The 23108-nt window shown below is 46.0% G+C and overlaps 1 protein-coding gene across 3 annotated transcripts in view; it reads left to right on the plus strand.

Annotated features, from left to right (window-relative positions):
- The window catches only part of ush2a (Usher syndrome 2A (autosomal recessive, mild)), a 1282968-nt gene that overhangs the window by 589608 nt on the left and 670252 nt on the right, over nt 1–23108 (plus strand). For all 3 annotated transcript variants that reach the window (XM_070889457.1, XM_070889458.1, XM_070889459.1), the window contains exon 24: nt 21987–22088. In XM_070889457.1, the coding sequence (XP_070745558.1) occupies nt 21987–22088 (102 nt within the window). The remainder of the gene's footprint in view (nt 1–21986; nt 22089–23108) is intronic.

Here is a 23108-nt window from a genome sequence, read left to right on the forward strand (position 1 = left end):
GTACGTAGTTTTTTACTAGGGATAGCAGAGGATCTTGGCTGGCCCAAGACCTAATCTGGCGGGCCGTGACAGGTGATTTGTCATTTTCAAACACTTCCATGACTAACCGCAAGTCTGCGGGCAGCGCCACCATCAACAAGTTTGCAGGCTGCGCCATTTCCGTACCCGTGGTGGGCAATGGTAGCCGACTGAGAGCATCCGCACAGTTCTCGGTGCCTGGACTGTTGCGGATGGTATAGTTATATGCTGATAGCGCGACTGCCCACCTTTGTATACAGGCTGAGGCATTAGTATTTATCCCCTTGTTTTCAGTGAACAGGGATATGAGGGGCTTGAGATCGGTTTCCAGCTCAAATTTGAGGCCAAACAGGTGCTGATGCATTTTCTTTACCCCGAACACACACGCTAATGCCTCTTTCTCAATCATGCTCTCGGCCCTCTCGGCCTTAGAGAAGCTCCTGGAGACATAGGTGACAGGTTGCAACTTCCCCGCAATGTTAGCATGTTGTAATACACACCCAACTCCTTACAACGACGCCTCACATGCTAGCAGAAGTCTTTTCCACGGGTTATACAATACAAGCAGCTTGTTGGAGCATAAAATGTTTCTGGCTTTCTCAAAAGCAATTGCTTGGTTTTTTCCCCATACCCAGTTCACATCTTTACGCAATACCACATGTAGGGACTCTAAGATGGTGCTTAACCCCGGTAGGAAGTTACCAAAATAGTTGAGGACTCCCAGGAATGACCGCAGCTCCTGACGTTCTGTGGCCTGGGCGACTTCCTGATAGCCTCTGTCTTGGCGTCTGTGAGCCGAATGCCACAGCCCTACGAGATCCAGTTGCTGGAGGACCTCCTCCAGGTTTTGTAGGTGCTCGACGGTGACCTGACTCGTGACCAATATGTCGTCCTGAAAGACCATCGTGCATGGTACCGACTTGAGTAGGCTCTCCATGTTTCTCTGGAAGATCGCTGCAGCCGACCGAATTCCAAACGGGCATCTGTTGTAGATGAACAGTCCCTTGTGCGTGTTGATGCAGGTGAGGCCCTTCGAAGACTCCTCCAGCTCCTGCGTCATGTAGGCCGAAGTCAGGTCGAGCTTGGTGAACGTCTTGCCTCCTGCCAGCGTCGCAAATAGGTCGTCTGCCTTAGGTCGCGGATATTGATCCTGCAGCGAGAAACGATTAATCTTTACTTTATAATCGCCGCAAATCCTGACCGTGCCATCACTTTTGAGTACTGGAACAATCAGGCTAGCCCACTCACTGAATTCCACTGGGGAGATGATGCCCTCGCGTTGCAGCCTGTCCAGCTCGATTTCCACTCTCTACCTCACCATGTGAGGTGCCGCTTGCGCCTTGTGGTGAATAGGTCATGCCTCTGGGACCAAGTGGATCCATACCTTCGCCCCGGAAAAGTTTCCAATGCCTAACTCAAAAAGGGAAGGAAATTTGTTAAGAACCTGGGTACATGAAGCCTCATTGACATGTGATAGCGCTCGGATGTCATCCCAGTTCCAGCGGATTTTGCCCAGCCAGCTCCTTCGAAGCAGTGTGGGGCCATCGCCCGGGAGAACCCAGAGTGGCAGTTCGTGCACCGTGCCCTCGTAGCTGACCTTGACCATGTCGCTGCCCAGAACAGCGATAAGCTCTTTGGTATATGTTCTCAGTTTTGTGTAGATGGGGCTCAGGGCTGGTCTGAGTGCCTTGTTACACCACAGTCTCTCAAACATCTTTTTACTCATGATGGATTGGCTAGCGCCAGTGTCCAGTTCCATGGCTACGGGTAAGCCATTCAATTTTACATTTAGCATTATAGGTGGACATTTCAGCAAAAATGTGTGCACCCCGTGTACTTCAGCATCTGCCTCCTCTCTCTGAGGCTCGAAATTGCTTTGATCCACCATGGACCAATCTTCCTCTGCCACGTGGTGGTTAGCAGGTTTTGCCTAGCCTCCACAATGCCAACAAGGTGTGAATTGCCGTGCATTCATCCTTTGTTGCGGACTATTGAGTCATCTCGGTCACCTGAGGTCTGCTGGCAGTTGCAGATTTGTGGTTTCTGCCCTGTACATTTCTGCTCACAAACACAGTTCCAGTTAATTTCTGAACATTGCTAGCTAGCACTTGTGTGCTGAGAGATTTGTTTGGTGTTATCACTGGTGGGCATAAACGCCTGTGCTATTGCAGTGGCCTTACTGAGGGTCGGTGTCTCTGCAGTCAAAGGTTTTCGTAGGATGGTCTCGTGGCCAATGCCCAGTACAAAAAAGTCTCTGAGCGTATGCTCCAGGTAGCCATAAACTCACATTGTCCTGCAAGTTGCCTTAGCTCAGCGATGTAGCTCAGCACTTCCTGACCTGCAGATTGCTGGCACGTGTAGAACTGATACCTCGCCATCAGCACGCTCTCCCTCGGGTTAAGATGCTCCCAAACCATTGTACACAGCTCCTCATACGACTTATCTGTCCGTTTCACCAGAGCCAGAAGATTCTTCATGAGGCTGTAGGTCAGTGCCCCGCAGACCGTGAGGAGGACCGCTCTCCTTTTTGCAGCACTTCCTTCTCCGTCCAGCTCTTTGGTACAAAGTATTGGTCTAACCGTTCGACATAGGCTTCCCAGTCCTCACCCCCCCCCGAGAACTTCTCCAGGATGCCCACAGTTTGCTGCATCTTTGCGTTGGATTCATATTCTCGTCGCCAGTTATTGTGTTCCTAATACAGATGAGACTACACACAGGGAGGTTACAGTAACAGTGACCTCAGTCTTTAATAAGACACTCCAGAGTGAGGAACAAGCCTTCGGGGCCGGCTTATATAAAGTGCTCCCAAGGGATGCTGGGATCCCTTGGGACTTCAGGGGATGTGCTCCCTGGTGGCGGAACATGGGAGTACATGCTTTACAGATACACAAGATCCTGGCTCGCCCCTGTGTCCACCTCCATGAAGACTGGACTTCCCTCTATCACGACTTCCATCTTCAGCAGGGAGCACTCGGTGGTGAAGGTAAACATGCTATGTACTTCCCTGTGGGACTGAGCTTCCTCTCTATGTAACAATTCATAATCCATGCTGGATTCATGGCCATCTGTGAACTTCTCATTGACACAGTGAGTCCTATTTCTCTTACACATTCACTGGCGGTGGCCCTTTGTGCTGCAGCCTTTGCAATCATAGTCTTTAAAATGGCACTGGTGAGCCCTGTGATTCCCTCAGCAATGCCAGCATGGTGCTACTCGATTAGCTCCCCTCGGCGGACTCTGAATTAAGGGACTTGGGGGCCTGTTCTCTCTCCCCTGAGAGGGTTCGCGTTCTACAGTTCAGCCTCTAAAAGATGCCACTCGGTGCACAGTGCCTGCCGGGTTTGAGTCCTGAGGGTGAGACGTCTGCCTAGAGCTGCAGGTCGAGGTCATGAATGACTGGTTCACAGAGATGGCCTTCTGCAGTGTGACTGTGATATCCGCCGACAGTAGCTTGTGAAGAAGGCCCTCATGACCAATTCCAATGACAAAAATGTCCCGCAGCGCTTCGTTGAGGTGGGTGCCAAACTCGCACGGTACCGCCACCCTCCTGAGGTCTGCGGTGTACTTCGCGACTTCCTGGCCTTCGGGCCGTCGGTGGGTATAGAACCGGTGTCTGGCTGTGAGAATGCACTCCTTGGGCTTGAGTTGCTCCTGGATCAGGGTTACACGCTCCTTGTACGACTTGGTCATTGTCTTCGCTGGTGCCATCAAGTCCCTGACAAGGCCATAGACGTTGGGCCCACAACTGGTTTGCAGGATAGCGCACCACTTATCAGCCAGTGCGGCCGGGTCGTCTTCTGCCTGGTCTTTTGCTGTGAAGAATTGTTCTAGCCTCTCCACAAAGGCGTCCCAATCATCACCATCGCCAAACTGCTGCAACGTACCAAGGGTAGCCATTTCCGTGTTAAAGTTTGTAATCTCGTCGCTAGTTGTTGTGTCCTTCGATGCTCTAACAATGACTTCACGAAGCAGTGTGTTGTACTTGAACTGTAGTGACCTTCGCCCTTTATTAGTTTGCTCCAGAGTGAGGATCACACCTGGTGGCCTGCCTTTTATACTAGGCCAGGCACACCTGTACAGGTAACCTTTGAGTCTCCCACTGCTGTGCCCTCTGGTGGCACATCTTGAGATAGTACCAACAGCAGCCATGTAGGATACATAACACACAGCTCTCTGGGACAGAAAATTCCCTAGATTTACAACCCTCTGAGAGAAGAAATTCCTCCTCATCTCAGTTTTAAATGGGCGGCCCCTTATTCTGACACTGTGTCCCCTTGTTTTAATTTCCCCTATGTGTGGAAATATCCTGTCTGCATCCACCTTTTCGAGCCCCCTGATTATCTTATATGTTTCGATAAAATCACCTCTCATTCTTCTGAACTCCAATGAGTATAGGCCCACTTACTCAACCTATCTTCAGAAGTAAACCCCCTCATCTCCGGAATCAACCAAGTGAACCTTCTCTGAACAGCTTCCAATGCAAGTATATCCCTCCTTAAATACGGAGACCAAAACTGTATGCAGTTCTCTAGGTGTGGCCTCACCAATACCCTGTACAGTTGTAGCAGGACTTCTCTGCTTTTATACTCTATCTCTCTTGCAATAAAGGCCAACATTCCATTTGTCTTCCTGATTACTTGCTGTACCTGCATACTAAATTTTTGTGTATCATGCACAAGGACCCCCAGATCCCTTTGTACTGCAGCACTTTGCAATTTTTCTCCATTTAAATTATAATTTGCTTTTCTATGTTTTCTGCCAAAATGGATAACCTCACATTTTCCCACATTGTACTCCAACTGCCAAATTTTTGCCCAGTCATTTCACCTGTCTATATCCCTTTGCAGATTTTCTGTGTCCTCCTCACACTTTGCTTTCCCACCCATCTTTGTATCAACAAATTTGGCTACATTACACTTGGTCCTTTCATCCAAGTCATTAATATAGATTGTAAATAGTTGAGGCCCCAGCACCGATCCCTGCGGCACCCCACAAGTTCTTGTTTGCCATCCAGAAAATGACCCAACACTGTTCTCTGTTAGTTAGCCAATCCTCTATCCATGCTAATATATTACCCCCAACCCTGTGAACTTTTATCTTGTGCAGTAATCTTCTATGTGGCACCTTATCGAATGCCTTCTGGAAATCCAATACACCACATTCACTGGTTCCTCCTTATCCACCCTGCTCATTACATCCCCAAAGAACTCCAGCAAATTTGTCAAACACGATTTGCTCCATAGCATTCCCCAACAAAAATCTATCAATCTCAAACTAGAACATTGAATCAATATCCACAGCTTTTTAGAGGAGCGAATTCCAGATTTCCACTACCCTTTGTGGGAAAAAGTCTTCCTAATTTCACTCTTAAATGGTCCAACTCTAATTTTAAGATTCTGACCTCTTCTGGATTCCACAAGAGAAATCAGTTTCTCTTATCTACCCTCCTGAATCTCTTTATCATTTTAAACACCTTGACTAGATTATCGGCAACCTTCTAAATCCAAGGGAATACAATTCCAAGTTTTTTTGACTTTGTGACGATCAACTATTAATCTTAATGTACATTGTATTGTCCATAGTTTCAATAACACTATAATTTTGTTTCCCATCTGTAAAATAATTTTCTCATTGTAACTTCCAATGAATCACTTGACAGTATTATTTTGCAACAATGACATCACAATTAGCTCTCTCAATTTTCAATCAGTGTAATTTCAGCACTACTTTTAACTGTCATTACATTGTGTTCATTTTATTGAGACCATAGTATAATAAAAAATAATGGACGATAGAGTGAATAAAAGGCCATAAATCTAAGTTCATCGTTTTGAGGATGTACATAAATTGCCAAAGCTTCGCTGTAGAGATGTGACATCATCTGAACCCTGATATTAACCAGACAACTCCCAGCACCAAAAAAATTATATGTGTATTTGTTCCTGATTAAAACTTCATTATTTCTACCACCTGAACATTCAGTTAATCAATAATGGTTAAGCTGAAGTATTGCAGTTTCTTTGACCTATTTTGAAGAGCATAGAAACTCATAGTAATGGAAAGTATTGATTATTACAGTATCCTCATCCAAATTTAATTTGACAAAATACATAAAACCATTGCTGAGTTCATTTTCATAGCATGTAATGAATGCTAGCTTATACAATAGTTGTGGGCTCAGAAATGCAATAAAGCCCAAAAACGGGCAGTGCCACCATGGGCCGAGGCTAACTCGCACCCATAAAAAGAGTGCAGGCAACACCGTTATTTCGGTTCTGCCTACTGATTTCAATGATTGCAGCGCACAGCCGACTGTGCAACGTGCTGCTTCAGGTGGTGAGCTCAGCAGGAGGCCCAATGTAGCGTGGCTATAGCTTCCCTGGAGTGAGGCAGCATTTTATTAATGGTTCTAACAGAATTCTCAAAATCCACTTCTTTATTTCTCATTTTAGGAAGTCCGGCGACAACCCACGGGAACTGCACATGCGCAACTACTTCCGGTTCATTGACAGCAGTCACGTCCTTTTATTAAAGCTAGGCTGTAATTTTAGAAAGCAGTCTCCAGCACCTAAAGGGGAACTGCCTTCTAAAATTAAAAAAAATCATTTAAAATTGGCTGTCTTTTGCCATTAAAGCTCAACTGCCTTCTGGATAAAAAACCTTAAAAATAATTCCAAAATGGTAGTCTTCAGCTCTTAAAGCTGAACTACCTTCTGCACATACATTGTTTTTTAAGTGCATCAGCACTAACACAGATGGCTGAACAAGCCAGGGAAAAGGCACTCAGGGTCTCACACACAGCACACCAGCTTTGTGCAGGGGGTGAACACTGGAAGAGAGGTCCTCTACCCACAGGGGGCCACGAGGCCCTCCAGAAAGAAATGTGTGGGACCAGATCACCAAGGACATCACTGCCAGTGGTGTTGCCCCCAGGATCTGGCTCCTGTGTCGCATGAAGTTTGATGACCTCAGTGGTCATGGTCAGTGAATGCATCTTTAAAAGCCGTCTCCTATTGTTATGTCTCAAATAAAGTAATGTGACTGAGTACTGTAGACTTGAGTAAGTGTGACCTTAGTCTCTTTATTCTGACTCCAGAATGCTGGCACAGCATGGGAGGCCTGCTTATATACAGTGCTCCCAAGGGATGCTGGGATCCCTTGGGACTCCAACAGACGCGCCCTCTGGTGGTGGTAGAATGCTGGTTACAAGGTGTTGCATGCATAACATCACTCCCCCACAAAGTCAATAGTACACTTATTTACAGGGTGAGATGATCTGGGGCTTTCCGCTCCCTAGTCGATCGTCTCGGTACAAACACAGGTGCAGGTGAGTCGGTTGGGCCTTCACTGAGTTGCTGCACAGCTGGCCTTGCTGGGCTGCTGGGGATGATGAGTTCAGTTTTGTGGTCAACTGTGATGTCGGTTGCCACTTGTGTGTGTATCGGAGGATCGAAGTTGGTGGTGTCCTCTTCAGGTTGTTCGTGGCTGTCTGTGAATCGCAGTTTGGTTTGGTCCAAATGCTTTCTGCAAGTTAGTCCATTTGCAAGTTTGACCTCAAACACCCTACTCCCTTCTTTGGTTACGACAGTGCCAGCAAGCCATTTTGGACCATGTCCATAGTTGAGTACAAATACAGGGTCATTGACTTCAATATCGCGTGACAAATTTGCGCAATCATGATACATGCTTTGTTGATGCCGCCTGCCCTCGACGTGATCATGGAGATCAGGGTGGACTAGTGAGAGCCTTGTTTTGAGTGCCCTTTTCATGAGCAGTTCAGCAGGGGGAGCCCCGGTGAACGAGTGGGGTCTTGTGCGGTAGCTGAGCAGGAATCGGGACAGGCGGGTCTGCAGGGAGCCTTCCGACATGCGTTTCAAGCTTTGCTTGATGGTTTGGATTGCCCGTTCTGCCTGGCCGTTAGATGCGGGCTTGAACGGGGCAGATGTGACGTGCTTGATCCCATTGCGGGTCATGAATTCCTTGAAGTCAGCGCTGGTGAAACACGGGCCATTGTTGCTGACAAGGACATCAGGCAGGTTGTGCGTGGCAAACATGGCTCGTAGGCTTTTGATGGTGGCAGTGGACGTGCTTACAGACATTATTACACACTCAATCCATTTTGAATAAGCATCCACAACAACCAAGAACATTTTGTCGAGAAACGGGCCAGCGAAGTCAGCGTGGATCCCAGACCACGGTTTGGAGGGCCATGACCCCAAACTTAGCGGTGCCTCCCTGGGTGCATTGCTCAGTTGAGAGCAAATGTTGCATTGGCGCACGCAAGACTCCAAATCTGAGTCAATGCTGGGCCATCACACCTGGGATCTGGCTATAGCTTTCATCATTACTATGCCTGAGTGGGTACTGTGTAGGTCGCATATGAACGTCTCCCTGCCTTTCTTAGGCAAAACCACACGATTACCCCACAAAGAACAGTCCACCTGTATGGACATTTCTGCTTTGCGCCGCTGGAACGGCTTGATCTCTTCATGCATCTCCGCTGGGACGCTGGACCAGCTCCCATGGAGGACACAGTTTTTTACAAGCGACAGTAAAGAATCCTGGCTGGTCCAGGTCCTGATGTGGCGGGCCGTAACGAGTTTTCAAATGCATCCATCACCAAGTGCAAGCCTGCAGGCTGTGCCATTTCCACCCCAGTGGTGGGCAATGGTAGCCGACTGAGAGCATCAGCGCAGTTTTCTGTACCTGGCCTGTGGCGAATTACATAGTTATATGCAGACTGCATGAGCATCCATCTTTGGATGCGAGCAAGGCATTGATATTAACACCTTTACTCTCTGAGAATAGCGATATGAGCAGCTTATGGTCAGTTTCTAACTCGAACTTAAGCCCAAACAGATACTGATGCATTTTTTTCACCCCATAAATGCATGCCAGAGCTTCTTTTTCAATCATGCTGTAGGCCCTTTCGACCTTGGGCAAACTCCTGGATGCATAAGCAACCGGTTGCAATGTTCCCGATTTGTTTACTTGTTGTAACACACACCCGACCCCGTACAAAGACGCATCGCAAGCTAGCACTAAACGTTTACATGGGTCATACAGAACAAGCAGTTTGTTGGAACATAACAGATTTCTGGCTTTCTCAAAAGCTGTCTCTTGTGATTTATCCATACCCAGTCATCTCCCTTGCGTAGCACCACATGTAGAGGTTCTGGAAAGGTGCTTAACCCGGGTAGGAAATTACCAAAATAATTGAGGAGTCCCAGGAATGACCGCAGATCCATCACGTTCTGTGGTCTCGGCGCGTTCTTGATGGCCTCCGTCTTGGCGTCGGTGGGTCTGATGCCGTCTGCCGTGATTCTTCTCACTAAGAGCTCGATCTCTGGCGCCAGGAAAACACACTTCGAGCATTTCAACCTGAGTCCCACATGATCTCGCCGACTTAGAACCTCTTCCGGGTTCTGCAAGTGTTCGATGGTGTCCTGAGCTGTGATCAATATGTCGTCCTGGAAAACCACTGTGCGCGGAACCGACTTTAGCAGACTCTCCATGTTCGTTTGAAAAATAGCCGCGGTCGATCGAATCCCAAACGGGCATCCATTGTAGATGAACAGACCTTTGTGCATGTTGATGCAGGTGAGGCCTTTCGAAGATTCCTCCAGCTCCTGTATCATGTAGGCCGAGGTCAGGCCCAACTTGGTGAACGTCTTCCCTCCTGCCAGTGTTGCAAATAGATCGTCTGCCTAAGGTAGCGGGTACTGGTCCTGCAGCAAAAAACGGTTAATCATTACTTTATAGTCCCCACACATTCTGACCGTGCCATCGCACTTGAGAACCGGAACAATTGGACTGGCCCACTTGTTGAACTCAACCGGCGCGAGGATGCCCTCTTGTTGCAGCCTGTCCGGCTCAATCTCCACTTTCTCTCGTGCCTTGTGGTGGATGGGTCGTGTACCGGGGATCAAATGGATCTGCACCTTCGCCCCAGAGAATTTTCCGATATCTGGCTCAAACAACGATGGGAACTTGCTCAAAGCCTGGGCACATGAGGCGCCATCGACGGACGAAAGCGCTCGGATGTCGTCCCAGTTCCAGCGGATTTTTCCCAGCCAGCTTCTGTCGAACAGTGTGAGGCCATCTCCTGGTACAATCCATAGTGGTAGTTTGTGCACTGCTCCATCATAGGAGACTTTTACTGCTGCACTGCCAATTACAGGGATCAGCTCTTTAGTGTAAGTTCTCAGCTTGGTATGAATAGGGCTCAGCTTGGACCTTTGTGCCTTGTTGCACCACAGCCTCTCGAAGGCCCTTTTGCTCATGATGGACTGACTCGCATCTGTGTCCAATTCAGTGGACACTGGAATTCCATTCAGTTCAACTTTTAACATGATCGGTGGATATTTCGTGGTGAAGGTGTGTACTCCATATATTTCTGCCTCCTCGGTTCGAGTCTCTAGTTCAGTTTGATCCGCCATGGATCGGTCTTCCTCTGCAATGTGGTGGTTTGCAGGGTTTGCAGCTCGTCTGCACATTCGCTGGAGGTGTCCCATTGTTCCACAGCCTTTGAATGCATAATGTTTGAAGCGGCATTGATGGGCCCGATGATCACCTCCGCAGCGCCAACAAGGTGTTAATTGCCTCGCATTCACACTTGATGGCGGACTCTGAGTCATCTGAGGTTGTGCAGCTGCAGGCTTGTATGTTCTGCCATGTGCATTCCTACCTGAAAACGACGTTACTTGGTGTACAGTACTTGCCGATTCATCTTTATGCTGCGAAATTTGTTTGGTATTATCGCTGGTGGATATAAATGCCTGGGTTATCATTATGGCTTTGCTCAGGTTCGGTATTTCAACAGTCAATAGTTTGTGAACAATAACCTCATTGCCAATGCCAAGCACAAAAAAGTCTTGTAGCAATGTCCTGCAAGGCACCTTAGTTCGGCGACGTAGCTATGACTTCCTGGTCTTCAGACCGTTGACATGGATAAAATCAATAACTTGCCATCAGAACGCTCTCCTTCGGATTTAGGTGCTCCCGGACCAGGCTACACAATTCTTCATATGATTTAGTTGTTGGTTTCACCAGAGCAAGAAGATTCTTCATGAAGTCGTAGGTTGTTGCCCTGCAGACGGTGAGAAGGATCACCCTTCATTTGGCAGCGTTCTCATTCCCTTCCAGCTCGTTGGCCACGAAGTATTGGTTGAGTTGCTCAACAAAGGCTTCCCAATCATCATCACCTGAGAATTTCTCCAGGATACCAACAGTTCTCTGCATTTTTGCTTAATGGTTCATTATCTATTACTCGTCGCCAGTTGTTATGTCTCAAATAAAGCAATGTGTCTGAGTACTGTAGACTTGAGTAAGTGTGACCTTAGTCTCTTTATTCTGACTCCAGAGTGCTGGCACAGTATGGGAGGCCTGCTTATATATAGTGCTCCCAAGGGATGCTGGGATCCCTTGAGACTCCAACCAGATGCACCCTCTGGTGGTGGTAGAATGCTGGTTACAGGGTGTTGCATACATAACACCTACCAACTGCACAACTAGCCTCACACACTGATCAATGCACGACCCCTTTCCCCCCTCCCCCCAATCCCACAACACTCACCTGAGTAATAAGCCAGATTTAGTTAACAGCCGAACAGAGTTTGAAGATTTAGCCAATAGCAATCATAACATGATTGAGTTCATGAAAGGGAGAACCGCGAAACAGCTGCCAAGATTTTAGATTTAGGTAAGGCCAACTTCAATGGGATGAGACAGAAACTGTCCACAGTAAACGGGGCAATTATATTAATGGATAAAATGACAAATTAGTGGGAGATGTTCATAAAAGAATTTAATGTGATACATAATAACATAAGAAATAGAAACAGGAGTAGGCCAGTCGGCCCCTCAAGCCTGCTCTGCCATTCAATAAGATCATGGCTGATCTGATCATGGACTCAGCTCCACTTCCCTGCCTGCTCCGCATAACCCCTTATTCCCTTAGCGTTTAAGAAACTGGCTATTTCTGTCTTAACTTTATTCAATGTCCCAGCTTCCACAGATTTACAACCCTCTGAGAGAAGAAATTTCTCCTCATCTCTGTTTTAAATGGGCGGCCCCTTATTCTAAGATCATGCCCTCTAGTTCTAGTCTCTCCCCTTAGTGGAAACATCCTCTCTACATCGACCTTGTCAAGCTCCCTCATAATCTTATACGTTTCGATAAGATCACCTCTCATTCTTCTGAATTCCAGTGAATAGAGGCCCAACCTACTCAACCTTTCCTCATAAGTCAACCCACTCATCCCCGGAATCAACCTAGTAAACCTTCTCTGAACTGCCTCCAAAGCAAGTATATCCTTTCGTAAATATGGAAACCAAAACTGCACACAGTATTCCAGGTGTGGCCTCACTAATACCTTATATAGCTGTAGCAAGATTTTCCTGCTTTTATACTCCATCCCCTTTGCAATAAAGGCCAAGATACCATTGGCCTTCCTGATCACCTGCTGTACCTGCATACTATCCTTTTGTGTTTCATGGACAAGTACCCCCAGGACCCGCTGTACTGCGGCACTTTGCAATCTTTCTCCATTTAAATAATAACTTGCTCTTTGATTTTTTTCTGCCAAAGTGCATAACCTCACACTTTCCAACATTATACTCTATCTTCCAAATTTTTGCCCGCTCACTTAGCCTGTCAATGTCCTTTTGCAGATTTTTTTGTGTCCTTCTCACACTTTGCTTTTCCTACCATCTTTGTATCGTCAGCAAACTTGGCTACGTTACACTTAGTCCCTTCTTCCAAGCCGTTAATATAGATTGTAAATAATTGGGATCCCAGCACTGATCCCTGCGGCACCCCACTAGTTACTGGTTGCCAACCAGAGAATGAACCATTTATCCCAACTCTCTGTTCTCTGTTAGTTAGCTAATCCTCTATCCATGCTAATATATTACCCCCAACCCTGTGAATTTTTATCTTGTGCAGTAACCTTTTATGTGGCACCTTGTCAAATGCCGTCTGGAAGTCCAAATACACTACATCCAGTGGTTCCCCTTTATCCATCCTGTTCATTACATCCTCAAAGAACTCCAGCAAATTTGTCAAACATGATACAGAACCAGTTTATTATTCCTGAGGGAACAAGAGCTCTAGGTGCTAAGAAAAAACAGCCATGGATGACTAAAAAGGTAAGGGATAGTATAAAACTAAAAAGAAACATACAAAAATGTTAAAAAAAAAGCACAGATCCTGGTGAATGGGAAAGATACAAAAAACAGCAAGAGTCACAAAACAGATAATAAGAACTCCAAAAAGGGAGTATGAAAAGAAACTTGCAAGGGATACCAAAATCAACACAAATAATTTTTACAATATTAGGAAAAAGAGGGTAGTCAGGAGCAATGTTCGTCCCTTAAAAATTGATATAATTGATAATAAAGAAATGATGAACATATTGATTAATTACTTTCCGTTACTATTGACATTGAGGAAGAGGATAGCATGCCAGAAATCCCAAGGAAACTAATATTGAATCAGGGACAGGGACTCAATAAAATAACAGCAATGAAGAAAATAATGACACTAAAGTGTGACAAATCCTCAGGACCAGATGGTTTCCATCCTGGGGCTTTAAAGGAAGTAGGCGAGCACATTGCTGATCCCTAACTATAATCTTCCAAAGTTCTCTCAATTCAAGAACAATTCTGTTAGATTGGAAAATTGTGCATGTCATTCCGCTATTTATGAATGGCGAGAGAAGGAAATCAAGAAATTGTTGTTGGGAAATTACTAGAGACTGAGCCCCTTGAAAATTTTCATTGATCAGAGAGAGCCACCATGGTTTTGTGAAAGGTAAGTCATGCCTGACAAATTTGATTGCATTTTTTGAAGAGGTGACTAAAGTAGTGGACAGGGAAATGTCTATGGATATTATTTACGTGGCCTTCCAGAAAGCATTCGATAAAGTACCACCTAAGAGATTGTTAACTAAGGTAGTTAACATGGAACTGAAGGCAAGTTATTGACCTGATTAGGAAATTGGCTGAGCTTCAGGAGACACCGAGTAGGGAAAATGGACAGCTACTCTAATTGACAGGTGGTGACCAGTGCTGTCCCTCAGGGATCTGTGTTGGGGCCTCAACTATTCACAGTAAGTATTAATGACTTAGATGGCATAGAAAGCCATATTCCAAATTTACCGATGACACAAAAATAGGCGACATTGAAGGCAGCGTAGATAAAAGCAAAAATTACAAAGGGATATTGATAGATTAAGTGAATGGGCAAAACTGTGGCAAATGGAGTTCAATGTAGGGAAGTGTGAGGTCTTTCACTTTGGAACTAAAAAGGATAGAACAGGTTAATTTTTTTAAAATATTCGTTTCTGGGATGCGGGTGTCACTGACAAGGCCATTATTTATTGCCCATCCCTAATTGCCCTTGAGAAGGTGGTGATGAGCCGCCTTCTTGAACCGCTGCAGTCCATGTGGTGAAGGTACTCTATTAGAAACATAGAAACATGGAAAATAGGTGCAGGAGTTGGCCATTCGGCCCTTCGAGCCTGCACCGCCATTCAATAAGATCATGGCTGATCGTTCCCTCAGTACCCCTTTCCTGCTTTCTCTCCATAACCCTTGATCCTCTTAGCCATAAGAGCCATATCTAACTCCCTCTTGAATATATCCAATGAACTGGCATCAACAACTCTCTGTGGCAGGGAATAGTGTTGTTAGGGAGGGAGTTCCAGGATTTTGACCCCGTGACGATGAAGAAACGGCAATATATTTCCAAGTCAGGATGATGTGTAACTTGGAGGGGAACTTGGAGTTGATGGTGTTCCCATGTGCTTGCTACTCTTGTCCTTCTAAGTGGAAGAGGTCGTGGGTTTAGGAGATGCTGCCGAAGAACTCTTTGCAAGTTGCTGCAGTGCATCTTGTAAATGGTACACGCTGCAGTCACGGTGCACTGATGGTGGAGGGAGTGAATGTTTCAGGGGTGCCAATCAACGGGCTGCTTTGTCCTGTATGGAGTCAGGCTTCTTGGGTGTTGTTGGAGCTGCATTCATCCAGGCAAGTGAAGAATATTCCATCACAATCCTGACTTGTACCTTGTAGATGGTGGGAAGGTTTTAGGGATGCAGGAGGTGCGACACTCGCAGCAGAATATCCAGCCTCTCATCTGCTCTTGTTGCCACAATATTTATGTGGCAGGTCCAGTTAAGTTTCTGGTCAATGGTGACCCGAGGATGTTGATGATGGTGATGGTAATGCCATTGAATGCCAAGGGGCGATGGTTAGACTCTCACTTGTTGGAGATAGTCATTGCCTGTCACTTGTGTGGCACGACTTTTTCTTGCCATTTATCAGCCCAAGCCTGAATGTCGTCCAGGTCTTGCTGTATGCAGGCATGGACTGCTTCATTCTCTGATAAGTTGTAAATGGAGCTGAACACAGTTGAATCATCAACGAACATCCCCACTTCTGACCTTATGATGGAGGGAAGATCATTGATGAAGCAGCTGAAGATGATTGGGGCTTAGGAAACTGCCCCAAGGAACTCCTGCAGCAATGTCCTGAGGCTGAGATGATTGGCCTCCAACAACCACAACCATCTTCCTTTGTGCTAGGTATGACTCCAGCCAGTGGAGAGTTTACCCCTGATTCCCATTGACTTCAATTTTACCAGGGCTCTTTGATGTCACACTCAGTCAAATGCTGCCTTGATGTTACCTCACCTCTGGAATTCAGTTCTTTTGTGTATGTTTGGATTAAGGCTGCAATGAGGTCTGGAGCCGAATGGTCCTGGCAGATCTCAAACTGAGCATCGGTGAGCAGGTTATTGGTGAGTAAGTGCCACTTGATAGCATTGTCAACGACACCTTCCATCACTTTGCTGATGATTGAGAGTGGACTGGTGGGATGGTAATTGGCTGGATTGATCTTATTTGAGGACAGGACACACCTGTTCAGTTTTCCATGTTGTCGGGTAGATGCCAATGTTGTAGCTGTACTGGAACAGCTTGGCTAGAGGCAGGGCTAGTTCTGGAGCACAAGTCTTCGGCACGACAGCTGGGATGTTGTTGGGGTCCATAGCCTTTGCTGTATCCAGTGGGCTCAGCCCTTTCTTCATATCACATGGAGTGAATTGAATTGGCTGAAGACTAGCTTCTGTGGCTGAGTCCACGGCCAGATCAGCCATGATCTTTTTGAATGGCGGAGCAGGCTCGAGGGGCTAGATGGCCTACTCCTGTTCCTAATTCTTATGTTCTTATGTTCTTATGTGTTCAAAATCATGAGGGGTGTGAACAGAGTAGATAGAGAGAAACTGTTCCCATTGGCGGAAGTGTCAAGAAACAGAGGACACAGATTTAAGATGATTGGCAAAAGAACCAAAGGCAACATATGAAAAAACTTTTTTATATAGCGAGTGGTTAAGATCTTAATGCACTGCCTAAAAGGGTGGTGGAGGCAGACTCAATTTTATCTTGGGCTTGATGGGCTGAATGGCCGCCTTCTATGCTGTAACCATTCTATGATTCTATGATTCGATGAAGGCAGTCCTCACATTCTTAGCTTCACCTCACCCCCTTAGAGGAGACAGTGCTGGCCATTCTTGGCACGGGCATGGCTGAGCCCCTGGCCAGCAGCAGGGCTGAAAGAATACAAGATGCTGGTATCCTCATATAGTGTCCTCCTTCTTACATCGCACTCCAACCTCTTCCGATGTACAAGCTGCACATGGTGTAAGCATGCATCTCTTGCTTTCCCACCCTTTCCTCACTACAACCCTGCCCTTGTGCCTTCCTCATTTCAGACACCCAAGAAATCCAGCCTGCCCAGTTCACCAAGAAGACAAAGACGAGAATAAAGAAGAAACACCGTCACTCGATTTCACACTCCCAGCTACCAGATCCTCAAGGTCATCCGGCAAGGCCACTTACAGTGTCCCCCACTAAAAAACAGCAACCTTCCACCAGTCATGCTACAGCCACTAGGGTAGCACTGCATGACATCAGTAGGATAGGAAAAGGCACACTAAGGGAATGCACAAGGGTGGTTAGTTGATTTTTTTGAAGTAATATTGGCTACATACATGAATAAAATTGGATTGGAAACTTTGCTTTGTGGAGGCTTTTATTTCAGCATTGTGGCTAAGAGGACACTGTGATGGTCAGTTGCAGAGGGAAGGTAAGGTGTGGGGCAAATGTTGAAAGGGCAGTTGGAGTTGTGGTCACTGGTGCCACAGGCAGATGATTCAATCCCTGATATTCCGGCCAGAAAAGGGTTATCTGGGTGGCATCCTTCCTTCTGCTCCCTCCTCTTTGCGTCTTCTGCTTCTTCCTTTCCCTCTGCGAGTAGCTTTGCAACCTCTGGTTCATCTCCATGTGCCCCTCAGGACTGTGAGCAACTGGTCTACTCAGAGACAATATTCTGCAGATGTTGCAAATCTGAAATTAAAGCAGAAAATGCTGGAAATACTCAACAGGTCAGGCAGCATCTTAACCTAAAACATTAACACTGTTTCTCTCTCTACAGATGCTGCCTGACCTGTTGAGTATTTCCAGCATTTGCTGTCTGCTCAGAGGCTTTCCTTTACCATTCAGCTGCACTCCCTGCACACTTTAACAACTTTTAAAATGTATTACACTAAGCCACTCCTTCAATAAAATATAAAATATTTAAAAAAAGGTCCAAAAGCTGAAATCCAAACTAATCTGAAAGATGTGTGTGTCCCTTTAAGAAGTGCTGATGGCGTCTCTGCAGGGCTGCTACACTTACACTTTTCTGTGCATAGTGAAGAGAGGGCATTATGCATGTCCAAAATTGCAGTTGTGGCGCCAAGCAGTTGCACGCTAATTGGCAACACAATCTGCTCATTTGAATCTCAAAGGCCATGTTATGGCCCTCACCAAAATTTTTTGAAGAAATCTGACGCTAAGGAAATAGATTTCCAGACCGTGGTGTCTAGACCACTGGTTTGATGGTCTATTCTTTCTATGAATGACCCCGTGCTTTTATCATGTGTGAGTATCACCATAGCACGTGAAGTCGTAATATAAGTTGGAGAAACTGACAAGATCTCCAATTGCATGATTTAAACACAATAGCCTGGATTTTACAGTCAGTGGTGAAAGAATGGCGTTAGCCATTCATTACATAGAAACATAGAAACATAGAAATTAGGTGCAGGAGCAGGCCATTCGGTCCTTCAAGCCTGCACCGCCATTCAATAAGATCATGGCTGATCATGCAACCTCAATACCCCTTTCCTGCTTTCTCTCCATACCCCTTAATGCCTTTGGCCGTAAGGGTCATATCTAACTCCCTTTTGAATATATCTAACGAACTGGCCTCAACAACTTTCTGTGGTAGAGAATTCCACAGGTTAACCACTCTCTGAGTGAAGAAGTTTCTCCTCATCTCGGTCCTAAATGGCTTAGCTCTTATTCTTAAATTGTGACCCCTGGTTCTGGAACTCCCCAGCAACGGGAACATTCTTCCTGCCTCTAACCTGTCCAATCCCGTCAGAATTTTATATGTTTCTATGAGATCCCTTCTCATTCTTCTAAACTCCAGTTGATCCAGTCTCTCCTCATATGTCCTGCCATCCCAGGAATCAATCTGGTGAACCTTCGCTGTACTCCCTCAATAGCAAGAACGTCCTTCCTCAGATCAGGAGACCAAAACTGAACATAATATTCCAGATAAGGCCTCACCAAGGCTCTATACAACTGCAGTAAGACCTCCCTGCACCTATACTCAAATCCTCTAGCTATGAAGCCAACATGCCATTTGCCTTCTTTATCGCCTGCTGTATCTGCATGCCAAACTTCAATGACTGATGTACCATGACACCGAGGTCACGTTGCACCTCCCCTTTTCCTAATCTGTCACAATTCAGATAATATTCTGTCTTCCTGTTTTTGTCACCAAAGTGGATAACCTCACATTTATCCACATTATACTGCATTTGCCATGCATTTGCCCACTCACCTAACCTGTCCAAGTCACCCTGCAGCCTCTGAGCATCCTCCTCACAGCTCACACCGCCACCCAGCTTAGAGTCATCTGCAAACTTGAAGATATTACATTCAATTCCTTCATCTAAATCATTGATGTATATTGTAAATAGCTGGGGTCCCAGCACTGAACCCTGTGGCACCCCACTGGTCACTGCCTGCCATTTTGAAAAGGTCCCGTTTATTCCGATTCTCTGCTTCCTGTCTGCCAACCAGTTCTCTATCAACGTCAGTACATTACCCCCAATACCATGTGCTATAATTTTGCACACTAATCTCTTGTGTGGGACCTTGTCAAAAGCCTTTTGAAAGTCCAAATACACCACATCCACTGGTTCTCCCTTGTCCACTCTACTCGATACATCCTCCAAAAATTCCAGAAGATTTGTCAAGCATGATTTCCCTTTCATAAATCCATTCTGACTCAGACTGATCCTGTCACTGCTTTCCAAATGCGCTGCTATTTCATCTTTAATAATTGATTCCAACATTTTCCCCACTACCGATGTCAGGCTAACCGGTCTATAATTCTCCGTTTTCTCTCCCTCCTTTTTTAAAAAGTGGTGTTACATTTGCTACCCTCCAGTCCACAGGAACTGATCCAGAGTCGATAGACTGTTAGAAAATGATCACCAATGCATCCACTATTTCTAGGGCCACTTCCTTAAGTACTCTGGGGTGCAGACTATCAGGCCCTGGGGATTTATCGGCCTTCAATCCCATCAATTTAACTAACACAATTTCCTGACTAATAAGGATTTCCTTCAGTTCCTCCTTCTCGCAAGACCCTCGGTCCCGTAGTATTTCCGGAAGGTTATTTGTGTCTTCCTTTGTGAAGACAGAACCAAAGTATTTGTTCAATTGCTCTGCCATTTCTTTGTTCGCCATTATAAATTCACCTGAATCTGACTGCAAGGGACCTACATTTGTCTTCACTAATCTTTTTCTCTTCACATGTCTATAGAAGCTTTTGCAGTCACTTTTTATGTTCCCAGCAAGCTTCCTCTCATACTTTATTTTCCCCCTCCTAATTAAACCCTCCTCTGCTGAATTCTAAATTTCTTCCAGTCCTCAGGTTTGCTGCTTTTTCTGGCTAATTTATATGCCTCTTCCTTGGATTTAACACTATCCCTAATTTCCCTTGATAGCCACAGTTGAGTCATCTTCCCCGTTTTATTTTTACTCCAGACCGGGATGTGCAATTGTTGAAGTTCATCCATGTGATCTTTAAATGTCTGCCATTGCCTATCCACCGTCAACCCTTTAAGTATCATTTGCCAGTCTATTCTAGCCAATTCACGTCTCATACCATCGAAGTTGGGTAGGGAGGGCAGGAAGCATTACCGCCCGGAAGAGGTGAGCAGGTGTGCAATGCCCCTAGTTGCGACACCGGCTCGATTTTTGGCTCCCGCCTGATCCATAATGCTCCATAGAGCGCCATGCTGGGACCGCCTGTGAAAGCAGGCATTCAAGCTGTGGCATCTGCAGTGAGGTAAGTAATATCGACCTCAGGTAATTGTGATTGTTTTTTATTTTATTTTTTTCATGATTTATATTGTGGTGGCATGCGTTATTTATTGGGAATGTTTTTGGTGGGTTTTTTTCAGGTTTTTCATTTCTTTCCAGGCCTCTCTTTGAGCGCTCCGAGGCTGGCTGTTTAACACGGGATATTCGCATGCTCAGCTGGTCTAGCGCCCTAAGAGAGGTGTGCAACGCTTCCCTTAGCACTCCGCCGCACACTCAGGGACCAGCTGCTGAATTTTACTGACTGAGGCGCAAACAGTTCCGAGGCACAAACTGTACCGCCCCGTCGGCATTACCGTCCCAAAATGAGCAAAGCCGAAAATTTAGCCCCTCATTCCCAAACATCTTTCAGATGAGACGTTAAACCGAGGTCTCGTCTGCCCACTCAGGTGGATGTAAAAGATCCCATGGCACTATTTTGAAGAAGAGCAGGGGAGTTATCACCGGTGTCCTGGCCAATATCTATTCCTCAATTCACATAACAAAAACAGATTGTCTGGTCATTATCACATTGCTGATTGTGGGAGTTTGCCGTGTGTAAGTTGGCAGCCGTGTCTCCCACATTACATCAGTGACTACACTCCAAAAAGTACTTCATTGGATGGAAAGCGCTTTGAGACGTCTGGTGGTTATGAAAGACGCTATATAAATGCAAGTCAGTCTTTTTTTCTTTCTTTTCTTTCTGTCTTTCTTTCTTTCCTTTTCATCACTGGGGTTTGTCTCGCCTCACGTCTGGGTCTGTTGTAGACTAAATAATAGGAATTCATTGCTATGATTAGATTATGGCCTAGAAATTTGACAGTGCCACAGAAGTCTTCTAAGCCTCCAACATAGTGGGCAGGAAGCACATACTCATTATGTGCGACATCCATCATATTGGTAAAGGCCAAAAAATTGGCTAGCAGTGCAAATAAAGCACCTAATATCTGTTTGAGGCCCTCACTGCAAGGTTGGAATGTCCTGAAGCCCCCCTGGACACCATTCCCTCCCTTCAGCCAGTGATTTCCCTACCCCGGCTACCGTTCCTTCTCTTGGCTTTCAATCCCTCCTGACTGGATGGGCCATCCTCCTAACCCAGTCACTCCCCTTCCACACTTTCCTGAGAGCCGCTGTTAATGTTGCACTACCCCGATCTTCAATTGCGCTTCGCCGGCAACTCTGCACAGCTCACCAGCTCCGTGGAAATGAGGCACAAGGCCTAATATTGGGGGTGCCTCGGGCCTCAATATAAAGATGCAAGGATTGTGCTCAAAAATGGGTGCATCCAAATTTTGAGGGCAGCAACTCCATTATCACTATATCATGCAACTACCTGGATGATAGAAGGCAAACTAGATGGACCTTGGTCAGTTTTCATCTAGCAATTCCTATGCTCCAAAAATAAAATCTTCTATTAACATAACTGCTCTGTTAAGAGCATTGGATGTTCTAGCATATTACCGGATTTGTACTTATTGTTCTGCAGGCTCAGCATTTGCACCAGGTGGTAGCACTATTATTGGAGGCAATGCAGGAGTATTTATGGGAGGACTTCCACAGGAATTTACCATTATCAGAGAGGATACAGGTAAAAAATACTTGTTCTGACATTATTTGGTTCATTTGTAACATTTTGAGAACTGACATCACCAGGGGTATTATTTTTGTTTAGATTTGTTTCCGAAGAGTTTCATTGATCATGTTTATTCGATATGTCTATATAAAGTTAGTTTGAATTTGAAACGAATTCCAATCCAGCACTTTCTTTCAATTGAACACATTGGAGAAGAAACAGGCATCGTTTATGCTCCTGAAATATGGGTGGCCAGAAGTTAAAAATTGGATGGGGGCTCCTCAGCTGCCCCATTTATGCCATGTTCAGATGAGCTGTAAAAGGACGAAAAGCCCACCTGCCTGAAACAGGCATACATCTGCTTTGCAATGCAAATCGGGGTCTTATGTTGGTTGTAGGAGCCGATGCAAAATTCAGGAACAAATGGGTGGAGCTTGCGCTGTAATTTGTTCGGCTCCGACCACTGAGCTGTCCGCATTGTCCGCATGCCAGACATGAGTCTCCCAAAGCAAGCGCTCTACTCGGAACTCCTTCACAGCAAACAAGCCAAAGGTGGGCAGAGGAAACGTTACAAGGACACCTTCAAAGCCTCCCTGATAAAGTGCAACATCCCCACCGACACCTGGGAGTCCCTGGCCAAAGACCGTCCTAAGTGGAGGAAGTGCATCCAGGAGGGCATGGAGCACCTTGAGTCTCATCGTCAAGAGCATGCAGAAATCAAGCGCAGACAGCGGAAAGAGCATGCAGCAAATCTGTCCCATCCTCCCTTACCCTCAACAACTATCTGTCCCACCTGTGACAGGGACTGTGGCTCTCATATTAGACTGTTCAGCCATCTAAGGACTCATTTTAAGAGTAGAAGCAAGTCTTCCTCGATTCCGCGGGACTGCCGATGATGATGATGATGCTTCGGGATGCTCGTTTGGTGTCCGCAGCTTGCCGCTTCCATTCAAATGTGATCTGATGCTGAATTTGGCTCGTGCCTCAGCCCAACACAGAGCAATTGATCCGTTAATTTGCCTCCCGTTTTAGGCA

The sequence above is a fragment of the Pristiophorus japonicus genome, chromosome 9 (genome assembly GCF_044704955.1).
Source record: "Pristiophorus japonicus isolate sPriJap1 chromosome 9, sPriJap1.hap1, whole genome shotgun sequence".
In the NCBI taxonomy this organism is placed as follows: Eukaryota; Metazoa; Chordata; class Chondrichthyes; family Pristiophoridae; genus Pristiophorus; species Pristiophorus japonicus.